This window comes from Oreochromis aureus, linkage group 7 (genome assembly GCF_013358895.1).
Source record: "Oreochromis aureus strain Israel breed Guangdong linkage group 7, ZZ_aureus, whole genome shotgun sequence".
Classification (NCBI taxonomy): domain Eukaryota; kingdom Metazoa; phylum Chordata; class Actinopteri; order Cichliformes; family Cichlidae; genus Oreochromis; species Oreochromis aureus.
The window spans coordinates 53,494,913-53,521,136 of NC_052948.1; the positions used below are offsets into that span (position 1 = coordinate 53,494,913).

Genomic DNA, 26,224 nt, shown 5'->3' on the forward strand with positions numbered 1-26,224 from the left:
CCCAGCGACTGCCTGGATTTTCAGAGACTTAATATGAAAAGAAGGGATTGGGTTGTAGAAGTTCAGCCACAGCTGATTTCACATGTAAAGTCCAAGATAAAGCCCTCATACTGCTTTTCTTACACATTTTTTCCAATGAAAATACTCTGTTCTTCCTGTCTCACAAGGTTAAAATACAAATAAAAATTTAATTGTGCGAACAGAACATATGAAAATAAATGCTTTAAAGTGGCTCTGTTTAAAAGATTGTGATAAAATAATTCAATATCAGAAATTGCTTTCTATTGAGTAAAGAATGATAAGCAAATTCACCTTACTGTAATGACTGCAGCAGTGATATAGCTGTTGAAAATATGTCTAAAAGTTGCAGCTTCCTGCCACTCAGATTTTTCCCTCTAATGGAAGAGAAGAGTTGGATTGTGCTACTAACAGGAGTCTCGTGGTTTCATGAAAATGCATCCAACTCAAAAAACCCATGACATGGTTCTTTTCTCCCCTCCTCTTTCCTTTCCTTCCCTTTCCTTTCTTTGCCCTTTCTTTCCTTTCTGTAACTGACAAAACTGCTGTTTGAATTTCACATGACAAGGCCTGATAGTCTCGGATAGATATATTGCCTAAGGATTATCATATGACTCAGGGTTGCCATAAGTACAGGTCTGGTACAGGCTTATATCAAACAAGAACAGGAGACAGGGGGAAGGGATTTCTTATGAATGAATGTGTTATGCCATGTGGAATAAGCAACTAGAATTAGAGTGTTATGACATTAAATAGATTATCCAGACTATTTTGTTTTGTATGTTACCTTGTATTTTCTTCATTGGGCTGTATTAACTAATTATCTTGTTATGGAAGACTAATCAATTGAGGAAAAGTATAATGTATTTGCATCTGATTTACAAGATAATAAAGGCTAACTATACAATATATTAAAAATATTTGTGATTAAAGGCCCACCCTTGTTACACTTATTAAAAACTATTTTCTCCTCAGCACACCTTAGGCTGTTTTCTTTTCTTGAACTCCATAGTGTATTTTTTAGCCCTTCTAAATCTATTTTCAGTAAGCTACTATAAAAAAGTGGGCGGGGCCTGTTTCCAATTTAGGAGGGGATTTGATGACGTGACTTCAGCCAGCGCCCCTGCGCACCACACAAGTGAGAACACGCGCCCTAGCACGAACCTAGAGGAAGCCCCACACGTCAGTTGAACATGGCGTTGAGCTGGATAGCTGTCACAAACGTACATAGGAAAACAAACGCTGTAAGGGCCACGGCGTTTCTCTGAAAGTCTACTGCGGATTAGCCGTAAATACTGAAGCTATCTTGAACACGTTTATCTGCTTTTCATCCGAGTCCCTTATTTCTGGGACGGTGAACGCTGAAGAAAAGGGCGGTGAGCGGTGTTGACAGCTAAGGTACCGGACTCAGCTAACGTTGATCTCTCATTTTCTGACGTTGATCTGTCAGAAAATGTGTGGAAACCTTTGCTAACTAACGTTTACTAGCTCGGAGCTAGCTGTCGATTTTGTGTTCCCTGAGATATTAGTCAGTCGATAAGAGCGCAACATGGTTCTATAAACTGTTGCTCGTTTTTTCTTTCTTTTTTTGGTTTTGTTTTGTTTATTTGTTTGTTTTTTCCGGTCCAAGAAACTCGGCTACTATATTGTCATTCCAAACCTAACGTCATATGCCAGGTTTGTGTGCGAGGTGTTAGTGAGATAGTTTAAGAAAATGTCAGATAATCAGAGTTGGAACTCCTCCGGTTCTGAGGAAGATATAGAGCCTCGAGAAGAGCCTGGACATCCCATTGGCATCGCCGAGTTCAGCGGATACCTTAGTAAGGTAAGTCACGTTTGAAAGCCTTTTTTTTTTAATTATTTATTTTCCTCGCTCAGTCTCGCTGTCATGTCCCGTGGGTATAAGTGCCACAGCTGTGTCCGTATACGTATCAGGAAAAAATCTGGGTAATGTGGTGACAAATCGTGGTATGTCTCCTTTAGGAAAAGGTTATCCAGTGAATCCGCCCAACAACATTTCCATCAACGTTATAGCTATATCAGACCAGTAATCCCTCTGAAGTAAAAGGAAAGCCCCCAGTGAAACCAGATGAACTGCTTGTGTAATGCACAGGTCTTGTAGCCCTCAAGCTGCTAGATGTGACATTTATTCAAAGCCTGTACTGTAAAGCAATTCAACAAAATGATCCCTTAGTATAACTAGACTAGTATTGTTGTTCAACTGTCCTGGTTTTCTTTAGTAAAGGGACAGTTAAGTCTTCCGGTAGACAAAGTCTAATCTCGGTAACCTATTTTCCCATATGGTTTTCCTCATGTGTGTCACACTTTTTTGGGGAAAATTGAGCAAGGTTTTAATTTGATAAGCTGCTGACAAGCTAATGTGGTATTAATCTCACTGTACACAGGCTGTCTCTGAACAGATTGCACGCTGACCTGCTAACCAAGCATATTGTGCGATTAAGCAGATCTGTAACCAGATGAGCTCACCTGTTAAATCGACCTAAGCTATACACACGTCATAAGTCTTGAGGTTTAATGAGTCTAAACCTTAGATTAAATCCTATGTGTCAGAATGTTTTTTTTTTTTATGGAAAATTTAAGTTTGTTTTGATTTAGTCAGCCCCCTCCTGTGAAAATGCTTGCTGTTTTAGTTTCTGTGGTATTAGACTGCACTATCTTGTCCAGATGGTACCAAACAGCAGTACAACTGCCAGCATCATTTTGGCTAGATCACTCCTCATGGAGCCAAAACAGCTCAGTCCCATCTTGGGGTATGATCCACAGATCAATCCATCCCACACATGCACAATTGGACTTAGATGCTTGGTATTTGAATGTTATCCTTGAACAGTTTTTACAGTTTGTGCAGGTAGTCTGCAACAGTGTTAATGCACATGGTAGCTGTAAAAGTAACATCCTTATTAATGGACCTGAGGTCTCCAAGGAGAGCATTATGCTTCTTAAGCCTGCAGGCCTTTTTCCTAAGTGCATTCGGTAGCAGTCTCTTCCCCAGGTAAACCGCTCACCTGGCTGTCCTCATGAAGTAAAAGAAAACACAATCCATTAGGGCAAGTCACCTTGTTCAATTGCTCTAGGGTCCAGTTCTGGGTGTTTTGTGGTTGAAAGTGGTCAGCTTGGGCACTTGGCTGAAAAGTAGCCATGAAGTTTTCATCAGTTTGTGCTACAGTAGCTCTTCAGTAAGGCTGAAGTTCAGCCTCACATAGATCAGCCATAATGAGCCTTGGGCAACTGGGAACTGAAGTGTAAAAGATGTAATTTTATTATTAAATTGCACATGTGTTTGAACTTTCTTGTCCCCCAGAATACAAAAGTATTGACACTGCTAATTTTTATTTTCAGTGGACAAACTACATCCATGGCTGGCAGGACCGTTGGGTTGTGCTGAAAAACAACACACTGAGCTACTACAAGTCTCAGGATGAGACAGAGTACGGCTGTCGGGGTTCCCTCTGTCTTAGCAAAGCTGTTATTACTGTGAGTACTGCATTTGTAATTTACTAGAAGGGACTGATTACTGACCAGTTAAAGTTGTGAAACTTGTGCAAATGTGGTCCTTACAAAACATCTTGCAAGAATGGCTGCTCTTGTTTGTGCAAGAGCGCTAGCTAAGAGAAATGAACCATACCAATACAACTCAGACTGTTGGATTTGCATCTTTAAGTAAGCAAAGGTTTTTGTCCCCCCCTTTATGAATGTCTTCTGATCTGTTAACATTTCATTTGCATAAATTGTCCTTATTTTTACACCGTAGTATCAATGACTCAGTCATAAAAGGACAGGCTAATCAAAGGAGGAGCACCTAAGAAAAACTCTAAAGAGAAAAGAAACGCTAACCCTCTTTCTTTCTCCCATATCCTCTCACGTAGGTTTGGGATGTTTGGTGTCTGACATATGAGATTCAGGCAACATATGTTCATCCTAAATTCAAGAAGGAGTTCTGATAACTCCTGATTATGTCCCAGCTTATGCTAAAGGATAAGTGGATTGTCACGTGATTGCACTAGTTTAAGAACTGTGTGCTATGTAGTAACACTTTACTGGGAACTACATCATGTGACTCTCATTCTTGTGCAACTGTAATTAGGATAGACCAAAAAATGTAACTCCAAGCTGTTAGAAGCAGAGATCACCATGCTCATCAGATCTTTCATATAATCCTGTCAGAGAAATTTATGTTCCCACTCTTTCACCTTTCATCTTTTCTCACTGGGATCCCGAGGTCAGCTCTTTCTGACAGAGGCTCTTTCCAAACAGTAACAGGGGAAATGAATAAGTTACCGTTTCTAGGCAGCGCTTTGCTATTAGATCTGTTTGTTCAGCTTTAACCATTCCCAGCACATGTAAAAATTAACTTTTGCACAGCACTCTATAGAGAATTAGCTTCTCACTCCAGTGAAAACATACCCCATATTTTTGGAAAAATAGCAGGTGATGTCCATTCACAGACAGTTATTGCAGTGTAGTGACAGGCGTGTTACTTACGTAGTTTATGTCATCTGTTGAGTAACATGCTTCATTGCATTGAATTAGTTAGCCATATTTACAATTACACCATACTCACTGTTCAAATGTTTACAGTTTTCTGACTTCTTCCTTTTGCCATTTCTGTTATGGGCTCAAAATCAAAAATTTACATTGGAATAGAAACAAACTGAAGGTTAAAAATGTTCCACATAACAAAACATACATGAATGTTATGTCTGCATACTATGGCTGCAACTAAAGATTATTTTGGTAGTTGACTAATGTACCAATATACGTATTTTTAAAATTACTCAATAGAGCATCAGAACAAAAATGAAATAAATAATATTAAGTAATACAAATTACAGTGCTAGTAGTATTTAAACAAAAAATAATGTGCAAATAGAAAAGTAAAAAATGGCTTCTGTCAATAAGCTTAAATAAAGCTTCAAATCAAATAAAAAAGATTTTATTTTCCAGCCCAAAATAACAAGTTTCCAAAGTTTCCAGATGATTCAGTTCATGAATTCATGAATGCCGTGGACGTGCTCTGGAGTGAGGTTTGCTCTTATCTTTGAGATAATGTTCCCAGCTGCTGATAACCATCCTAAAGATGCTCTGTCATGACTTCAGCCATTTGAGAAGTGCATAAGCCTCTTTATAGGACAAACTTATCTATACACCTGTGCTTAATACTAGTAAAACAGAATTAAAATAGATCATTACTAATCACATATTTTGTTATATAGCATAGTTTCCCAGATGGTGTAGTGTTCAAATATGGTCCAACCCACAAGTTAACGACCTAATGTAAGCTGGAAGAGATTTACTATTCAGAATAAATGCTAATATTATTGTGAAGGGGAAAAAACTAGGAGACAGTGTAGCTACTTCTGTTTAATGGTTCAATGTCATCAGTTATGCAAACTGCATACACATTATATCTTTATTCCAGAGGGAAGTAACGGAAGTCTATGTTGCACTCCTAACAGATTTTATTCAGGGTAATGACAGTTAAGAGATTTTGCTTAATGCATCATTTCGCGTGCATGCGTGCGTGCGTGTGTGTGTTTCTCTCTCTAAAAGGTCAGTTTCCATAGTATTAATATTACGTTTTGGGTAAACCAAACAAGACTCCTCCAGTTTCAGTAACTCATCAGCTCATTCATAGTGTTTGCATTGATTCTTTGGTGGTGTATAAAAATATAGTTGGTTGTAAATGCTTTCACTATGACAAATTCTCAAGCAGTGAAGCTGATAAAGGCTTACAGTTAAATCTCTGATATTAAAGTATTGTGTGGAATTGATAAGGAACTTCTTCTATTATCCTTTAATCACCTGCTAACTTTTATTAGCTCCAGATTTATTTCTGAGTCGGTCTTCTTTTCTGTTTGTTGACTTGGTCCTGAACTGTTTTTTCATGTTGTTCCAAGTTGTGGTTGAAATGTGATTGTAGGATAATCTGTCTGTGTAAATGTGGGCTTGTAAGTGTATCTACAAAGGCTGACGACGACCACTGCCATTTTTAGCTCTGTGGTGAGTTAATAAGCACACTGGCCTACTTAGAATCTCTCACTGGAACTGGTGAGCAGTAGATGTTTTTGTCTGTATTATTATGAGGTAAAAGCAAAAACGGATGGTGACATCCTGGGTCTTTCTGCAATGGTATCTATGTCACAATGAACCACTTGAAAGGATTAGAGAAAGAGAAGAAGTTAAATAGACCAATGCCAGTGAAGCTTTGCAAGGTGCCTTCAGCCAGCAGGTGTGTCTCTTCCTCATAGTGTGTGACTTCCTTCACTCTGTGGGTCATGATGACAGTGAAGAAACACATGCATTATTGTGTAAGTAACTAACAAAAATGTTCATGGCATCATTCACTCTTGCTGATTTAGCTTTTCCTTTCCCTTTGACCACTTGGTGAGTCAGTGCTTCCTCTACTAAGACTATAAGTGAATCCTGTTTTGGTCCCAGATAGTCTGCAGAAAAATGTTCCTGGCACTTGGTCTTAGTTCACTGTTGAAGGAATAAGAACATATTATATTGTTATATTTTGTTGTTATATGTCTGAAGCTCATTTGGGTGGAGAATTAATATATTGTTTAGATTATATTTAGCTCTTTCAAAGTTTAGTAGGGTTTTTCAGGGTTTACAGTGGTTTCACTCCCTCCTTCTTTTTTTCTTCTGCTGAATTGTTGTAACTTCTTTTCTTGTGTTCCTATTCATGCAGTTTGGGAGATTGTGACTGCAGACACGTACACCAGCTAAAAAGAGGTTAGATGGGAGAGGACAGAAGGGGAGGCTTTTTGATGCTTTGTAGGAAGTTTATATTTATAAGAGAATAGAGACAGGGTGAGGCTGTTTTGCCTCATCATTTTCGTGACCAAACCATAAATATTTTTAGCTGTAAATAAGTTTTTTTATCTATCGTGCTGGGTGGAAAACTACCAAACAAGATTCATAGACACAGCCACTTGTAAAATAGTCTCTGATACTGATTACACATATATATAGATATGTGTGTGAATTATAAAGTACTGTAGCAATTCACATAAAGGCAGGGAAACAAAAAAAGGGACCTTCAGAGCTTTACTGCAGTCACATCTAAAATATCCATCCATTTGTTTAATGCCTGTTTATTCTGTCCATGGTCACAGGGGACTAATAAGGTACTCTGGACAACATGTATTCATTAGGCCTTCATATTCACTTTGATAGTTAATTCATCAAACTGCACAAATAGACTGACACAGAATAAACAGTCCATGCACTTTTATTTTTTTTTTTTTTTAACCTGCTTGCCTTTCTCATGCGGCTGTGGCTGTGTTTGTTGTCAGCATGCCATGTCATCTTGTAAAAGAGCATGTCAGGAATTTTTTGTTTGCCTTGGATCCCAGTAACTTCTCAGACTTGGTTCAGGTTCCTATTTGCCATGATTATTTGTTAGTAGGCCAAAATCCAGCAACCAGATATCACCAGAATCCAGATTTATACCAAACACTTCCAAGTTTTGTGCATGACTGCAACCAGTTCTCTCACATGTTTCCATAGTTTTAGTATAGTATAGTTGTAGTAGATAATCAATATTTGTAGTAGTGGGGGAGCTTTTAACAAGTGATTTTTCTCAAAAAGAGTGGTCACTGCTTAAATGGAGGTTAATCTTTCCCTCATTTAGATATATGAAAAATGCAAAGACAACAACTACTTGTGGTTTCTGCAGGTTTGAATCCAGTGTGAGTCTTGTCAAAGTTGTATTTTGAAGTTGGTTAATGTAATCCTTGGAGGATGTTAAAGATCCTTTGTTTCTTTTAACTGATACAGGGTCAAGGATGCCACATGCTTGCTTCCTTCCTTGCTTTTGTTTCCTCTTCACATGTGTGTCTGTGATGGCTGTTGGTTTTATGTAAGTGCTGCTGGTAAGTCCTAAATGAGCGTTTGATTAGGAGGGCATTCAGTATTCACTCAGATGCTGTGGTATTGACATTGAGCATCTGCTCTTGGCCCCAGTGCTGCCCAGATGCCAAGCAATACAGCCAAATCACACTCTTCCAACGAAATCTACTTAAATTCCCTGTAGTGGGCCATTTCTTACTCTGCCAATGCACTCAAGCATTCTGCAGTAATGGGTTAAGCTCAAGCCATCTATAAGCGTATTAGATCTCACAAGAGCAAAGTATGGCCAGTAGACTGTCTTAGACTGGGGTGCTATGTGATAAAATCAAAATGAAATCCACAGACCAAAAATTATGTTAATGGTGATTTCAACAAATCAATCCATCTTTGGTTATTTTTAACGGAGAGGTTATTATATGAAAGAGTTGCGCATTAAATCTTATTTTACTGTGAACAGGGACAATAAAGGAATTTTATCCAGTTCATCTGTCCCTTGGACTGTATGTTTCAATATCACATAACATGCCAGACTGCCGGTCTTAGATGGTCCTGGAACATTAATATTCCAGGAACGTATTGATTCAGAGTTGTATTAGGGTTGGGTCTATCAAGACAAAAGAACTTGGATTTTTTTTCGCTGGGAATTTTTGACTGCTCTTTGGAAACAAATGGAACAGTCTGCCTTGAGTTCACATATATAACATAAGTGTGTGCGTGCAGTGAGTTTCATTCATGACTTATGCAGTGGTACATATTTGACAATCAGCCCGATATAAGCTACTTTAGAAGTTGATGCACCATGTAATTGTTTTATTTAAGCAATCTCTTCATTGTGACGACATGTTTCAGCTCATATGTCCCAGTGTGTTGCCCTTTGCTTACTTTACTTTAGTATGAACTCTTTCAAAAAAAAATAAATAAATTGCTCATCCTTGTATTAGACAGTGAGCTCATAATTGCTCGTAAACATCCTATGTAGCTTTAATTTCACAGAATTAAAAAAACACTTTATAGTAGTGTTAATGTTTTATAGATTAAATGGAGTTCATAGATTGGAATAATCAATTAAGTAGAATTACAATGTTTGCCCTCACAAGATGATATTGATTCAGTAACCCAGGAAATCGATAATTGTATTAATTAAACACTAAAGCTGTTAACTTCAGTCACTTTTTGTCCCTGGAAAAAAAGTCATGGAAATGAAGTCTTTGCAGTGTTGGACTCCCTTATAGCCCTCTGTTATAAAGGATTACATTTGTTATGTTTATTACAAACACAATAAATACAGGTTACAGATGTGTTTATTTATTGTGGCGAGCATACAAAAGTAGAGATTTTTTTTTCTTTCTTTCTATTAAACTGCATTTCTGTTCATTAAGTATTTTCATTTCTCTGTGCCCTCTAACCTCTATCTGTGACTCTTTGAACAAGCCAGGCTTTTACTCATACTACCCTTTGCGATTAGACCTTGAAAGCAGTTTAGCCTTGGGACTTAGCTGCAGAAGTGTCCTTTCATAAGGTCTGATGCTACTTAAATGCCATCATTAGAATAGAATAGAATGCCTTTGTACAACTCTATAGTGATAATAATCTCCTACTCAGTGTAAACATGCTGGGTGGGGGTGTACAGTTCTGCAGTGCTATGTAGATATGGACAGTATAACACAGGGAAAAATAAATATATATATATATATATACACACACACACACACACACACACACACACACACACACACACACACACACACACACAATATACAAGCCGTATTTTTAAGAAAGAAGAAAAAAAAGAAAGTAATATGTAATAAATAGTGTTATGTATATACAGTTGAGGTATTGCACATAGAATTGGTATTGCACAGTGGTGGTCCATAGAGGAAGTGGGAAGTGGGGGGCTGTGTTATCGGTGCATGTGTGAGTTCAGGGTGGTTATCGCTTTGGGGAAGAAACTGTTTTTGAGTCTGTGGGTTTTTGTGCTGATGCACCTGTAGCGCTTCCCTGAGGGAAGCAGGCTGAACATGTTGAAGCCAGGGTGGGAGCTGTCCTTGATAATGTTTGCTGCTCTGCTGAGGCAGCGGGAGGAATAAATGTCCATCAGGGAGGGGAGAGGGCAGCCGATGATCTTTTGTGCTGTCTTGGCCACACATTACCTCTCCCATTACTGTCACATAGGGCTGCCACAAACGATTATTTTGATAGTCGACTAGTCACCGATTATTTTTGCGATTAGTCGACTAATCAGATCATGCATCCATTGAACGTAAAACGTACAGCTTATTGCACCAGCATGCATCTGCTCTTATATAACTATCATTAGCTTACAACTTTAAGTGTTTAAGGTATGTGCTAACTAAAAATGAAGACAAGATGATAGTTTATTAAATTTAAATGAAATTTGCAGATTGTTTTGGTGGAGTTTAATAAACACAGCCGTCTGCTCCTTGCTATCTAAAATATAACAGGACACCGGAGTATATTCTGGAGCATCTCACACTTCTGATAATCAGGTGTCTGCTTGACGTTTATTCAGCTGTGTAAAAACTATAACTTTCAGCCAAACCGATTTACTCATGAACAAATAAAATACTGAAAAAAGCCAAACAATAACATTTTTAAGTTATCTAAGTGGCTTATATATCATGTTTAACCTGAGTAGCGAAAGATTTGCCGGGAGTCCGGTGTTCTCACCGGCTCTAGTGAGCCTTGCCCCCGGCTAGCTATGGAGCTAGTGGGTAACAGACGTCTCCGAAAACGTCGGAGCTTCAAACGACGCGTCGACTTTTAAATTAGTCGTCGACGATTTTGATAGTCGACGTAATCGTGACTAGTCGACTAATCGTGGCAGCCCTACTGTCACACAAAGTCTGGTTGCATGCAACACCAGCACAGTGGATTTGCAGTTCTGGCAGTATACTGGAGAGCTATTAGGAGTATGCTCCATTGTGCAAAAATGCTTTACAAGGCTGCCACTGCTCTGCCTGTAATACACCATTTTAAAATTGAGACTATGCCTCTCATGCGCTCTTCTTTGTCTTCCATCACTTTGCGATATATAAATTGGTCTAAACTAAAGACAGGCTATTATTAAAGGAAAAGCGGGAACAGATTGCTGCCCACCATGTAACATACAAGGGACAGCTCAGCAGTTTGCTTTTGGACTGTCTTTTTGATAGCTACTTTCATGGGTGACCACCCCTCACATATGCCTCGCTTTGCTCTCCTAAACAGCAAAGTCAGCTGGTTTTCCTGTTGGATTGAAAAGATCATGAAAGCAAATTCTGAATTGTATGGCTTATATCACTACAGATACCAAGTCAGCTTGGTTCCCATAACTGGCCTCATTTACCAGAATCTCACACCCTAGTTTTTGTCCTATATTCTTTTTCTGTGTGTATATTTTTTTTCAGGCTCATGAATTTGACGAGTGCCGGCTGGATATAAGTGTAAACGACAGTGTTTGGTACCTCAGAGCTCAGGACCCCGAGCACAGACACCAGTGGATTGAATCGATTGAACTGCACAGGGTAAGTCTGTAATACAGCAGACCATGAACTGGTGGTATCAAAAGAGATCAAATTCTTGTCATATTTAGAGATGTCATCTCATTCAGAGATTTGTAAGTGTGTGTTTATTGTATGCTTGTGTGTGTGCTTGTATGTATTTCTTAGAGTATCAGAGAAGGGAGGAGAGAGAAGGGAGGAGTCCAGGGAAGAATAATCATCCCTCCACCACTGGTGCGTTTGTTGGCAAGACCATAGGAGAGTGTATTTGCACAAATTCATATTTTTTTAATCCATACTCTGTGTGGGCACTTTAATCCTAGATGGTTCTCTACTGGTGCATGACTTGTGTAAGGGCTTTTTAACAAAGTAGGTATACATAGCTCAGTTATTCTAGTACTGGAGTTAGCTGAGGCTTAGCATGATCCTTTTTCAAACACAGACACTGAACACATAGGTAACTTACTGAGGAAGCGGTTTGAGGAGCACAACTAAGATTTGTTTAAATCATTTTTGTTGAGGCTGCCCAGATATCTCAGATAACCCTTGACTATGCAATCTGTATTTTTTTGCTTTGGCATCAGTGGCAGAGTGAATTTATACCCTTTTAGAATAGAAGTTTGTCATTTACATGTTTTAGTGCATGGAGAGCAACCGTGGTAGCCAGCTTATTTATTCCATGGATAAAAGACAGTAGTGGCTTTGAGGACACTCTTGTGTTTATAGTTGTACGTCCTTACTACTCAATGTATCACATGTGTAAATATGTTTTGCATTTTTGCTAAAGATAATTCTTTGTGGCATGTGTGGTTTAGCATTTATGCCTGTGTTTGAAAAAGGAAAAAAATCACACAAACTAATTTTAAATACAGATTTTGTATGCGACTATTTAAAGGGGCACTGCTATGCTCATTTCCAATGCAATATTCCTTTACCACACCTTCTGCCTCTCTGCTTAAACACATGCTGCTCACACAAGGTACTTGATTTTAGGAAATCCCCCCTCTTTCCCCTCCTCCTCCCGTCTTCGATCGTCTAAGCACCAGTGGCTCAGACAAGAATAACAAGGAATGAATCTTGAGCATATACAAGCATACCCGGCCTTCCCACCCACAATGAGTCATTGCATAAAACCCTTCTTCTTAGAAGGCCCCGCTTCCCTGTCTAAACTACATTACTCACAGCACTTAGCAACCAGCGTCTCCAGGGAGACACAACACACTACAAGCTCAGGGATCAGTCATCTTACACTTTGAAAAAGTGACACATCCTAAAATGAAGCAACTCTTGTTCCTAGGATACTGTCACTGTTTAGATAAACTATGTTTGTTTTAAGTTCTGTATGTCCAGCCATATGGCCTAACGTACTGTAATCTAATCTCATGTCTGCCTTATACAATGATTTTATTATACTTATTCATTATTAGAAAATTATAAAGTCTGTTTCTGTTCAGGCAGAAGGCTTTCTATGAGGACCAGATGTTGCATCTTCTTTTGTCCAAAGAGCATGTTTATAGGTATTCAGTAGGGCTGTAATCACCAGGCACACTAAAGATTTGTACACCTATTATTTACTCTGCAGCATGCAACCTAATGACCTGTGCATGTGTGTGGGTCTTGTTGACAAGACATCCAACATCTGATACTTTATACTGTGTTAGTTTGTATTTTCAGATTTTTTTATCCTGCCATGGATACAAACCCTCTACTTGCTTGGATAGTTACTTTTTTGTCATCAAACAAATTAAAATGTCTTTATATAAACATTTAGCAAGGGCTATTTGTACTGGTTAAGTCAGTGGGGTAGCAGAATGTTGGCTAAAGGGCAAGGAGCAGTGACAGAAATCCATCTGAACACAGGCAGAGCTACTTCTGGTCACTGACCGACAGTAACCCCAAGCGCTTGTGCCTGTCATGTACGTTTACGTTTCATGCCCCCTGCTGGCTTAACTTGAAACCATCTTTTAAAGGGACAGGTACTGCATCTCTTGTTTCTCATCAGTACGGCTGAACCTTTTCTCTGTGCTGTCATTACTGTCTATTTTGAGGACCAGGCTATTATGTAAGAGGAAAATTGAACCAGCCAGGCTTACAGGAAGCCAGCTGATATTTCAGTTGTGCTGTCATGGTCACTTAAACCTTGTCACGTGCCGCTGTTGTCACTGTGTCTGAAAAATTTTCACAACAACATTAAGTGCTTGAATGTAATGTAAAAAGTATTTCACAGTGTTTACTTACTGTATGTTGTTTTTCAAAGGATGACAACAATTTTTATTAAACCTTCTCAAGTTTAGAATAGTAGGACTAATGGTGACTACATCTGAATGCTTTATGAGTAAAAAACAAAAAAGATACATATTTGTTTTAATAAAGAACTTGGTTAGTGTCTCTGATTTTGCTTGAAGGGGACCTATTATGCTCTTTCTTATTTTCTATAATTTGTATAGTGGATGCTCATATTAAACATGGCTTTAGTGTCAAACAGGTCAGTGTATTTACACATAATTCCCAAGCTTTATGCTCATCCAGGTAAGTATATCCTAAAAAGTTGATTCTGTTCATCTGGATGTAGTGTTTTCAGTGGGAGAAACGTTTTGTTGAAGAAGTCACTTGGATGAGTCACGAAACGTTTCTCCCACTAAAAACACTACATTAGTGCAATATAGTTTTTATATTTATTTATTTTTACAATTAATTTTTTGTCTTACTTTTATAATTAACTGTTTTCTGTATGTGTCTGATATATTTGTTTGTTTGTTTTGGGTTTTTGGTTTTTTTGTTTTGTTTTTTGTCTTCCTGGAATACAGTTGCTTTGCTTTACAGCTCTCCTATTAAATAATTACAATCCATTTTCAAAGGTGTTGTAACAAAGTAAATTGTTCACAGTTTGCTGTATTTATTTTTGCAGGCTGATTCTGGTTATGGCTCTGAGTCCAGTCTGCGGAGACATGGCTCCATGCTGTCTCTCACCTCAGCCACCAGTGGCTACTCTGCCACCTCCACGTCTTCCTTCAAGGTGAGTTTTCCTGGTACTGTTTACTCGAGCTGAGGAAGTCAGTGGGTACAGTCTTGGATGTGTACACATGAGGGCTCTATTTGTGATGTTTGGATAGTTGTAGATGCACAGGCTGATAATTTTTGTCTGGTTGCATGTTAATAATGTAAACTAAGGTTTATAGCTAAATCTGTTGTTTCGTCAGAAGGGTCACAGCCTGAGAGAGAAGCTGGCCGAGATGGAGACGTTCAGAGATATCTTGTGCAGGCAGGTGGACACACTCCAGAAATACTTTGATAGCTGTGCAGATGCTGTGTCCAAGGATGAACTGCAGAGGGATAAAAGTAAGAACCACAGGCACATACCCACCTATAAAACTGTTGTTTTGGTGATCCAGTTTGGATATATATTTTGTCTTTTTAATGTTTGAAAGAGAAAAAAAATCCACTTTATTTAGAGCATTTTAAACTTTTTAAATCAACTTTCTTTTTATGTAGCTGGATTTAAACAGTTGATCATTTTGGGCAAAAAAAGCCCCAAACATTTTAGTTTTCAACTTCTCAAAAATGAGGATTTCATTTTTCCCTTCTGCTTGAATGTATTCCCTTCATTTTACCTAAACTTTAGCATTCATATTTCACCAATACTGATGATAAATATTTGTTTAGGCGAAACTTGGGCTGGGTCTGGTAAGGAATGTGTTTATGTGCTGTGACTCACCCACCCCTCATACTGTCTTGGCTGGCTGAACATTTGTTCACGGCAGCCTGCACTGGGCACTGTGGTTGACCGCAGTGAATAAAGCTCTGCTTTTGTTCTCCTCACCTCCCTCTCTGCGCCTCTTTGCCTCTCTCACCCTCTTTCCATTCTGAAGATGAAACCGGACCATTGTCATGTTCTGCAGCACAGCAGCGATCTGTCAGTCTGATGTGATCTGTGCTGCAGCTTAAGTTGCAAATGGGCCACTAGGTGCTTTCCTGTTCTGTAGCCCTCACTTTCAGAAGGGTCCTGAAAGAAAAGACTTGCAACACAAATCTGTTTGGTTTTCTTGTGTTTCCTCTGAATCTTTCTTATGTTTTTTTCCCAGTTGTGGAAGATGATGAGGATGACTTTCCCAACACCCGCACAGACGGAGAGTTTCTGCACAACAATAATGGCAGCAAAGAAAAATGTGAGTATTGCGGGCATTCTCTTTCAGAGAGCCTGGGAACTTGTTTTTAAATGTATTTCTGTCTAGATGATATCACATGTCATTTAGAGTTATCAAAGTTATTTGTTAAAATATTAAAAAATAACTTGTACCAAAAGCTGTTAACTTGCATATAAGAAAGCTCTGAGAAAAGGTAATAGCAGCCAGAGACCAGTAGCCAGCATGCTGCAGGTTGTGAGTTGTAAGTTTCTACTTTCGGATCTGTATGATGTCACTGAGAAAGGAACTCTTTGGTATGGTCATCTCTGCTTTAATTGAGCCCATGTATTGTGAAACCTCTAGTAAGAAGAGGCTTTAGGAAGTCTAAAGGCCCTTAAAAGGTTACTCTTAACCTTTTAAGGGGCAAAGCGTCAAACCCTTAAAAATTATGTTTATTTCTCATAGCATTTACTGTACTTCTCTGCTCCTCTGATTTGCAGTGTTCCAGTCCTTGAATCCCAAAGGAATCAATGGCATAGATTTTAAGGGAGAGGCCATTACATTCAAGGCTACAACAGCTGGAATCTTAGCCACTCTGTCCCACTGCATCGACTTGATGGTGAAGAGAGAGGACAGCTGGCAAAAGAGACTGGATAAGGTCTGTGATCTCTGGCTCAACAGTGTCCTGATGAGTTTCATCTACACTTCTTGTTTCTTCAAATTTAGGCTTATTTTGTGTGTGTAGGAGATGGAAAAGAGAAGAAGAATAGAGGAAAGCTACAAATCAGCCCTCAATGAGTTGAAGAAAAAGTCTCACTTTGGAGGTCCAGATTATGAGGTAATGTGTAAATTTCATTCACAGTACAATATTAATAATGGCTCATATGAGCGCCTTTCAGTTAATGTTCTCATTCTACTCGCAGGAAGGTCCAAACAGCCTCATCAATGAGGATGAATTTTTTGATGCAGTGGAAGCTGCTCTTGACAGACAGGACAAAATAGAAGAACAGGTAATCTAAATATCAGAGTACAGTGTACCATCAACTATTTAGACACTTAAACACTGTCAAGTCTGTGATTAAAAACACCTGTTTCTGTTTGTGTTTAGTCTCAAACTGAGAAGACAAGAATACAGAGATCTGACGCCGTTCCTCTTGGAGATGCCTATTCAAGCTCCGGCACACACAGATTTTCCGAAAAGGTTGTTAAACCCTTCATTCAGATGTCATTACTTGTCATCATCTGTGGACTCATTGTTTGCCATGTTAGATCGTCGAATCCTCAGTAAATGCAGATGCCTATTCAAGAAATCGGCATCTGCATTTACTGAGGATTTACTAGCAGCATGAAACGCAAGCTCTGATTTTTATTTGTGTCCAACGTAAGACTTGGTAGTATGCAGAGAAAGCGCAAATGGCCTCTCAATCTTTTGTGAAAGAGATTCTGTGAATTAAAAAAAACTTTTATGTTCCAGATTCTATCAGCTTCAGCATTTAGAGGTTTGATTAGTTTTTGTTCACATTTCTCATTTGACTTTTCAATTTAGTTTCCTTCATTTTGGTAAGGTGTGCCCAATTTGTAGATGTAGGCAGTCCAGCATTACTACTAGAGAAATGACACAAATGCAAAACAAGCCTGTGCTCTTTAGTGCAAGAGGCCAATCAGCTAATTATCCTCTGAAGAAGAGATGCAAACTGGTAAATGGGCTGTGTGGGTTTTCCTGTTACAAACATCGATCATCAGTAAGGCAGTTTTGTGGTTTCAGGACACTTTTCTTCATTTCCGCCAACAGGGTGCTGTTCTGGAACCTTTTTGAAAACCAGACCACGTTTAGTGAATGTTATATAGCCTTTCCATAGGTTGGGTCAATTCCTATTGGAAGAAAATCATGGTGGGCAGAATCTGAGAATGACCTTTGCTAATAATTGGTGAACTTGTGGTAGCCCCTCACATATTGTTAAAAAAGCTAGTCCTTCCTCCTGAACAACACCCAAGTCAGTCGATGTTTTTGCAGACTGAATGAAGGCACTGTACAGCTGTAATCAATTTATATTCACATTAATGATAATTAATTATTTCCAATGTTGATAAATGTTCTAAAATTAGGAAGTTAATATTTTGTCTTTTAAGGCATGATTTTAAGTTTTTGTTCACATTTGGTTTTTATTAGACATATATTTACTCTACTCTCAATCTTTTCAAACTGATCAATATCATCTTCTCTTTTTGCTCCTGGCTTTGTGTTGTAGGTGGAGGAGATGGTGCAGAGTCACATGACCTACTCCCTGCAGGATGTTGGTGGAGACGCCAACTGGCAGCTGGTCATTGAAGAAGGTGAAATGAAGGTATGAGGAAGATTTGAATGTAAAATGGTGCTCGCATGCGTGTTAACTTATTTTGAAAAGGTTATTGTAAACTGAATTTACAAAGCAACATTTATCTAGACCAGTTTATTGGACGACATGTGTTTAAGCCTTATTATATAAGAAAAAGTGATTATGTCTGAATTTCACATAAATGTGGCTTATGTATACAGGTATACAGGAGAGAGGTAGAAGAAAATGGGATTGTACTGGATCCGCTGAAGGCCACTCATTCAGTAAAGGGGGTGACTGGTCATGAGGTGTGCCACTACTTTTGGGACACTGCCTACCGCAGTGACTGGGAGAGTAAGTTTGTGAACTTAAAATCAATTTAAGTCTAGTTTCAGACAATTTGCTGTTGTGGTGGTGTGTTGGATACACAACTCTAAATGTTCACTTTCGTATTATTATTATTATTTTTTTTATATACTCTTTGATCTGTGATTACAAAGAGAGTGGATATGAGATATGTGTGCTTAAGTGGTCTGTGTTTTCTTATTTGGTGGGTGTATCAGAAGCATTACAATATCAGCAGTGACAAACACCACCATATTAAAAGGAAAAGAGGATCCGTGTTTACAAGGAGCAGCAAATCAAAAGAAAGCTGGTTGAAAGGGAAGGGGGAGAGAAAATGATTTGTTTGAGATCGAGGCTGAACTTGAGGGCTGCGCCAGAGCTCAGTATGAGATAAATAATCCTTATTTTAAACTGAATCGTGCAACACTATTCCAGAGACCGTGAAGCTGGAAAAGAGCCCTCTTATAAATGTTATATTTTATGGGTTTGATGTAATACTGCCATTTGTTTTGTTTCCTTTAGCTACCATTGAAAACTTTAATGTTGTGGAGACGCTGTCGGACAACGCAGTTATTGTATATCAGACACACAAGGTGAGAGCTACAGGCTGAGTATCTCGGTTTAGATTTTTAGACACAAACACTGTATGCAGTGCCGTACGCTGTTTGAGGGATACTTAAATACCTCACCACTGATTAGAGCATGACTCATTCTTATCACATCTGAAACAACAAGAAATAATTTGTGTTGCAGCGGGTGTGGCCTGCCTCTCAGAGGGATGTGTTATACCTTTCTGCCATGAGGAAAATTATGGCCAGCAATGAGAATGATCCAGACACCTGGCTGGTCTGTAATTTCTCTGTGGATCATGATAATGCACTGGTGAGCAGTCAAGTCTCCTGAAATCTGACACAAAGAGCTTCTTCTTTTTACATGTGTAATACTGATGCATTTGTTCATTCTCTATCCTGTCGCTTTCCACAGCCAACCAGCAGGTGTGTCCGTGCCAAAATCAACATTGCCATGATCTGTCAGACGCTCGTCAGTCCGCCAGACGGAGATAAAGAGATCAGCAGGGACAACATCCTTTGTAAAATCACCTATGTCGCCAATGGTGTGTGTCACTGTTTTAGCCAAAGCTGATGTTAGCAGTCATGGTGCTGTTTAGTTTGTTTGGTGTGTTGTTGTTGTTGTCTTTTTGTTTTGTATTTTTTAAACACAATTCAACTATTGGGGAGGCGCTGGTGTGTGGTTGTGCATCACTGCTGCGAGAGATTGTTCAGTCCTTTTCAGTGGTGTTATCTCCAGAAACTTTAACTTTTATTAGATACAGTTTAATGATTTGATCCCCTGCTAAAGTTTGCTCACTTATAAAGACATGAACAGTCTCTCATTTTTATGAACCTGGTGTCCATGAATGTTTGCATTTTCATCCAAACATTTAAAATCACCATTAAATTCAGAATTTGAGTTTAACCAATATAAGTGATTGGTATCATCATTTAAAACAGCCAATAAATGAAAATTTAAAAAGTAAAGAGATGAGAGAATCACCCTTCAAGGTGTCTTCCCTTTTTGGCAATACATGTTTAGAATGCTACAAACACAACAATCATCTGATCTGAGTAGAGAAGGGCGTAATGTAAACAAGTTATCCATGACTTGTACAGTAAAATATTAAGTGCAATAAGTAGTAAATAGTAAAAGTGAGGGAAATCTGTTTATGTTTGGTGTGTTTGAAAGAAAAAATATTTAGTATTTGCATAAAAAATCCAGTATAGGTCGGGCTCTATTTAAAATTGTTAGTTTGTTCATTTACTTTACAGCCTCTGGAAATGGTTGAGCACTTGGCAATAGCAGGAAGGAAGAACTGCCTTTTTTTTTTTTTAACAGGAACAGAGTTGTGGCTAAGGAAGGAGGAACAATCTGTCTTTTTTATTTTTGAACATCTCCTTGAGTGCCAGATTGTTATGCCAACATCTGACTGCTGGGGCTCATATTTTTCCCTCTTTAGCATTAGGCAGACTTTCTGTCAACGGGCCCAAACAAAGAGCAATGCAAACGTAATGACTTTAAACTGAAAGCTACCTACATATGTTCACTAATTATGGTAGGCTTAATGTATGAAAATGGGGTTAGCAATGATTCAGTGTTCTTTCTTTACTATATGCTTGAAGCTGGAAATAATCTTTGTTGTCTGTGTGCAGTGAATCCAGGAGGCTGGGCTCCTGCCTCTGTGCTCAGGGCCGTGGCTAAGAGGGAGTACCCAAAGTTCCTCAAACGCTTCACCTCCTACGTCCAGGAAAAAACTGCTGGAAAACCCATCTTATTCTGAAGCACACAGGCAAGACATCACACAAAAGTGTTCCAATGTTTTGTGTGTGTTTTTGTTTGTTTGTTTGTTTTTTGGGGGGTTTTTTTAACCGGTGAATACTTGTTGATTACAAATGCAACAAATTAACACAAAGCATCTTCATTTTTTCAGTGTTGAAACGCAAGGGCAGAACTTCACCTGAAGCTTTAAGCACACACTGTAAGCAAATTGTCAGCTGCTCTGTTGTCCTTAACAGGAAACTTTATTAAAGTTCCCCCCAGGAAGGGGTTAAAGGGCTCCCACCCTTCCTGATTTCTGATTTCAAATAAAAATATGTTGACCTCAAATGATATAATCTCTTAAATGGGACTTCATTTAGAAAATGATGACCTGGACTTAGACTTAGACTATTGTAACCCAGAAAGGATTTCCAAATGTCTCTCTTGAGAGATACCCAGCCAGCTGTGGGCCAGTTAGTTCTTGTCCCTGCAGCAGCACTTAATGCTATCTTTAACGCTTATTTAAGAGACTGAACTATCAGGTTGTCTCTATTTAGAGAGAGCAAATAATATAAATCTATGTTCTGTAAGGTTGTAAAAATAAACAGAAACGTTAGACAATTGAAATTAAGTATATTTAGCTCTGGTTTGATGTTTATTTTTTCATATACCTAAATCGTACATTTCCAGCTTTCCTTTAAGCTGCTCACATTTCCAACATAAATGATTTGAGCCAAGTGTAATCTTTTCTAAAGGTTACAGAGGTCCAGAGGGCTGTCATTCACACATGACCCCTATGACATTAAAACTTGATCTGACTTGTTCTCTCTGATGAAGACGACTCTAATGGTTCTGAAGGAGGGATCATGTACGTTACCTGTATGGCTTTATAGTTACATCACTGTTAATATGTTGGAGTGTCTTTGAACATATTTCAAGTGTTTCATGAATTGTAAAAAGTGACATTAGCATTTTTGCTGAAGATCTGTAAAGCTTTTTTTTTTTTTTTGCAACTTGAGCCCAAATGCCTTAGTGTTCCAGCAAACTGTAGATCCAGACTTGGATAAAGAGGGTGCTCTTAGCACACCCTTTGAAATCACTAGTGAAGTGCCTCATGGCTATGCTCCCCTTATTAATGTTTAATTGAAGCTTGAATGAACCATGTGATATGTTACAGAAGGCTGGCAGGATGTTTTTACAAGTATTCTGAACATTTCTGAATCATTTTTGGATTAATTTTACTAGAAGCCATCAACTTTTCTGTCAGTATTTCTGGGATTTGTTACAAAAATTAATCAGTTAAAATGTCTTTGTATCATGTATTTTCTATCTGAAAATGTCGATTGTACATGTACAGGACTGTTAAGTCTATAGAGTTAAGTAAGACTCTGCTTAGCTTAAGTAGAGTTTTTCTTATTAGTGACACACCAAAATATTGGTATCTCCTGATAATTGGCCTTGTTGGCTGACATTTGACTGACGTCAGTTGCCGATAGTTTCCCGTTATAGAACACGGTGTGATGAAGAGATCCATGACTTTAAAATGGGTCGTTCTTTTTATAATTGTTTGTTTCCCTGGACAAAAGGGGAATAAATAACCAAAAAAGACAAACTACTGGCACCAACCTTTGCTGTTGGCCATATTGTTTTTGGTTCACAAGAAGTGCATCCCTATTTTTTTTTTTTTTTTCTAGGAACAGTTTTCATGCAATACATTGTTAAACGTTTAAGTAAATGTAAAAATGTAAATGTGAAAAGCAAAGGTTTTTTTGTCAAGCACACGGGATGGATGGATTGCTGCCAGGGTACTTTTTTGCATTTTCACCTGTTGAGAGCACAGTGGGTTTTTTTGTTTTTGTTTGTTTGTTTGTTTTGTTTTGGGGGGGGTTTTTTTGTCTTTGTTTTTCTGGGGTGGTGTCATTGGCAGATTTGTAGCTGTTTCAGGCTTCACACAAAAGCATTTAATTTTTTTCAAGCTCTTTGCTGAAAAATGTGTTGGAGAGATAAAATGATACTCAGCCACGCAGCTAAGAGGAACAACACCATGCTGAAGCTCACTCACCTAAAGCAGGCATTTCTAATACAGGTTTCGGTCCTGGTATACTGTCAAAGCCGAATGTAATTAGATTTTTTTTTTTTTTTTTTGTAAATCTGTTCATACTTATGCTTTGGGATCAACTTATAAATGTACTGTGCTAACATGGCAAGATCTCCGCCCTGTTTTTAAAGTGAAATAAATAAGTTTATCCTCCAGTTTGTAATGTCTGGGGTCATTTGTTGCCATGTTTTATATTTTGTATGTGTATAACAGAATTCTGTTGGCTCCATAATGTAGTGGGTTACACATTTGCCTAAGTGAAAGAGCCCTGATTTGATTCCAGGGGAAGACACTAAATCCCTTTGGGGCTGTATGATGAAGGGTATCCAGTGCATTATATAATAAAAAAAAAAAAAAAAAAACCTGCCAAGGCACCCATTTGAACATAAAATTACTTTTCATTTCAAATGAATAAACTATGTGCATAGAATCACCACTTATTAAAATCACTTAGCTTTACCCCCATATTAGGTTTTTAAAAAGCTTTTTTTCTCCTCCTGGAAGTCTAATGCAGTCTTTACTGTGTTAGAATAGATTTCATGTCAGGCTTCTTTAAGTGCCTCGTCTCTCTCTTAAGCATGTATTTGACTCATCTTGTTCATCTGCTAACTGGAAAAGGGCCCTAACTGGAAAAGGCCCCAAGTGTTGATTCCAGTCTTGTTAAAGAAAGACAAACACGGTATTGTCAACAAAAAATTGTGTCATTTATTTTTTTTAAATAAGACAGTTTTAAGTTTACTTTTATCTTAATTGGTTATTCTAAAGCAGGCAGCGCAAGGCTCAATTTCTAAAACATACTGTATGTAAGGGCACTTCTGAGTGTCACTGCTTTCTGAAAATGAGCAGGACCTGCAGTCAGTGATAATTTATACCCAGTCCTTCAGTTCCACAGATGACAGTGTACCGTAAAAGTTTGTTAAATTATTATGGCTTCCAATTTTCCTCAAACTTGTAGAAGTAGTTGATCAGAATCTGAACCAAACACATCCTTCTGCTGGCAACATCTTCATTCATTGAAGCAAGAAGTCCAACAGCCACAGGCAATCTACAGTATACACAGTATACAGTAGCACCTTCACTCAGGGAGGGATGTACATGTCTATGTAGTGACGCCTACAACACTGGTAATAACACATTCGCACACAAAGTGGACTTTCAGAACTTGAGCACAAGCTGCCCACTACACTCTCTCAAGCAAGCTTTTGGCAAATGCAAAGATCCATTTGTCAACAAAAAATAAATAAAAATGATGATGACTGCCTGAGGATCTCATTTCATTCAGCTCATGTAAAAACCATTCAGACATCCCATCCATCCTTTGCGACTCATCAGAGGTACAGGACTCTTGTTGTAACTTGTGCAGCAAGATGGATTTTACTTGTCCAAACACCATCAGTTGCACGCACTTCTCTCAAAGATCAGTAGCAGAATTAACAGGCTCTCAAATGCTATTACAAAGTTCAGATGCAGACAAATGGCACAAATTAACAACCAAAACTTAACACCTCAGCTCACAAACCAGTGAGGCAATAAAACAAACCAAGCACATGTTGGCTCTGTTTATTAACACTCTGATATCTGGATGTCCACAGGCCCGCTTTTACAACCGCATCACAACGGCCCATTGGTGTTAGTGTCACGCCGTATTCTCTGAACACAGGTTTGTTTTAGATCTAAGAGACAAAAACAAAAAGATCATTTACATTAAACATTTTTTTGGTATTACACACTCCTTTTTATTGAATGCTAATGCGGCCTCATCTATATAAATACGGGCTATTTTGGATGCACTTTGGAAAAAGCCAGACTTTTAAACATTTTTTAGGAACAAAATGTAGAGGCTGTGGATCATATATTTGAAAACATGAGACTAAAGATTTAAAAAAAAAACAAAAAAACCACAAAACCTCATGTGGCATGTCATGTACTCTGTGTATATCAGGTGATTGTGCACACATGTAGTTTTAGGCATTTGAATGCACAGAAAAGTTTTTCAAAGAGAAAATTTCCCAATTTGTCACGTTAAATTTAATAGATTGTGTGTAGTATATAATCACCTTTATTCCAGGTTTGGATGTACGCATTTGTAAAAAAGTTTTACGTGTGGGTCAAACTGCGTTGTATTTGTGTGTGGATTGGAGCACACATTTGTGAGGCCTTTGTAATAATTTTGAGGCAAATTTCTCTCCATACAAATATATCCTTCTAATAAGTAAATTTCTATCGTAACTTATCCTGGAGACCTAATTGTAACAACTACACTACGTATTAATTTAGCCGAATACATAATTGCGATCACTTAGTTTTCACTATGAAGCTCTGACACTGACAAGTCTGTTGACTTTACACGGGCAGCCTGTCCGCGTTTGTGATTGGTCAGATGCTTACAGCACCACACCTTTCACAATAACATTCACATAGCTGTATTGGGAAACTCTGGTTTGACTAATTGGATTGTGGTTAACTACCTTCGTGTGAACACTTGGCTCAATGTCAGTCAGGGTAAGTAAAGCCATATTGTGAAAAGAGATGCTGGTTATGTTATGCTTGCTTCTTAGAACAGACATGTCAACACATTTTCCTAAAGAACACACGACATGAAAGGAAAACGGCACAAATTCTCAAATTTGACCAGGCATCACTGTAAAATCCTAAAAAAATGAGACATCTCACCTGTTGTGGGTCATGTGGCTCTTGACTAGGTGTCCAGCAGCGAGAGCAGCCATCAGGGAGAGCTCTCCTGCCAGAACAGTGGCACAGACTACACGGGCCAGCTGACGGGCGTTGTCACCTGGCTGGTTGGGATTTGTAACACCAAGCATCTGCAGGTACAGATGTTTTGTGTTAGAGGGGGGAAAAAAAATTCTAAAAACTCATCAACAAATGCCAGCTATGTTACATGTAGTTGAGACTACCTGCAGACAGGCCTGCTGTGGCGACAGGTTGGTGCCTCCTCCCACAGTCCCGAGCTCTATAGAAGGCATAGTGCAACTGATGTATAGGTCCTCCCCACCTGGACCGATAGCCTCCATCTGAGTAATGCAGTTAGAGCTCCCCACTGTCTGAGCTGGGTCCTTAACCACAACACAAACAAATACTTGTTCTTTAATATGTCTTTTTGTTGGATCATATACCATGCCACAGACATAGTGTTTCACTATTTAAACATTTTTTTTATTTATTTAATTTTTTTTGTGTTAATTTAAGTTTCTATTACTTGTCCACAGGCAATGTAGATAGCAGCGACGATGTTAGCAGCATGAGCATTAAAGCCACCTATACTGCCAGCCATGGCTGAGCCCACCAAGTTCTTGTTTAAGTTCAGGTCCACGAGAGCAGCTGTGCTGCTCTTAAGCACCTGGGGAAACATTAAAGGGTCATTTTACAAACTGCAGAGACACAGAAAAACTGGGGGGAAAGAAACTGTGACCGCTGTCATTAGATTTCTGACAGGATCCAGCTTTGAATTGTTTTTACCTCTCTCACCACCTTTGCAGGAATAGTGGCCTCGCACACAGCAGACTTGCCTCGGCCCAGAATCCAGTTAATTGCAGCAGGTTTCTTGTCTGTGCAAAAGTTGCCACTGAGCGAAAGTACCTCTACGTCTGGATGCTGCTGCTGGAGCACATGCAG

The 26,224-nt window shown here is 38.6% G+C and overlaps 2 protein-coding genes across 5 annotated transcripts in view; one reads left to right on the top strand and one right to left on the bottom strand.

The window, feature by feature from the left end:
• The first annotated feature begins 1,151 nt into the window (after positions 1-1,151).
• LOC116315907 (ceramide transfer protein-like) lies at positions 1,152-22,760 on the top strand. 4 transcript variants are annotated; one of them, XM_031734349.2, is made up of 18 exons: positions 1,152-1,843; positions 3,379-3,513; positions 11,304-11,420; positions 11,565-11,630; positions 14,305-14,412; positions 14,600-14,735; positions 15,479-15,562; positions 16,021-16,178; positions 16,266-16,358; positions 16,444-16,530; positions 16,629-16,721; positions 17,770-17,865; positions 18,057-18,189; positions 18,703-18,773; positions 18,934-19,062; positions 19,165-19,294; positions 20,388-20,524; positions 20,666-22,760. In XM_031734349.2, exons 1-17 carry the CDS (start codon positions 1,733-1,735, stop codon positions 20,513-20,515), a joined length of 1,875 nt encoding a protein of 624 aa, XP_031590209.1. In that variant the 5' UTR covers positions 1,152-1,732; the 3' UTR covers positions 20,516-20,524; positions 20,666-22,760. The 4 variants fall into 4 exon arrangements, with proteins under 4 accessions (XP_031590209.1, XP_039470878.1, XP_031590208.1 ...); XM_031734348.2 differs by having other exon boundaries at positions 1,153-1,843; positions 14,597-14,735; XM_039614944.1 differs by lacking the exon at positions 11,565-11,630.
• Positions 22,761-23,273: 513 nt separating this feature from the next.
• Positions 23,274-26,224, bottom strand: part of LOC116315906 (3-hydroxy-3-methylglutaryl-coenzyme A reductase-like) — a 12,199-nt gene continuing 9,248 nt past the window's right edge. Inside the window, exons 16-20 of the mRNA XM_031734347.2 lie at positions 26,069-26,224; positions 25,809-25,949; positions 25,507-25,665; positions 25,265-25,413; positions 23,274-24,264 (exon numbers count right to left, since the gene is read on the bottom strand). The exon at positions 26,069-26,224 is cut by the window's right edge and continues 15 nt beyond it. Of these exons, the coding sequence (XP_031590207.1) occupies positions 24,228-24,264; positions 25,265-25,413; positions 25,507-25,665; positions 25,809-25,949; positions 26,069-26,224 (642 nt within the window). The 3' untranslated portion in view covers positions 23,274-24,227. The remainder of the gene's footprint in view (positions 24,265-25,264; positions 25,414-25,506; positions 25,666-25,808; positions 25,950-26,068) is intronic.

Coding starts and splice junctions, on each gene's coding strand:
- LOC116315907 (XM_031734348.2), top strand. CDS start 1,733: ATGTCAGATAATCAGAGTTGGAACTCCTCCGGTTCTGAGGAAGATATA. Junction 16,179..16,265: donor GGCAAAAGAGACTGGATAAG/GTCTGTGATCTC, acceptor TTGTGTGTGTAG/GAGATGGAAAAGAGAAGAAG. Junction 19,295..20,387: donor AATCACCTATGTCGCCAATG/GTGTGTGTCACT, acceptor GTCTGTGTGCAG/TGAATCCAGGAGGCTGGGCT.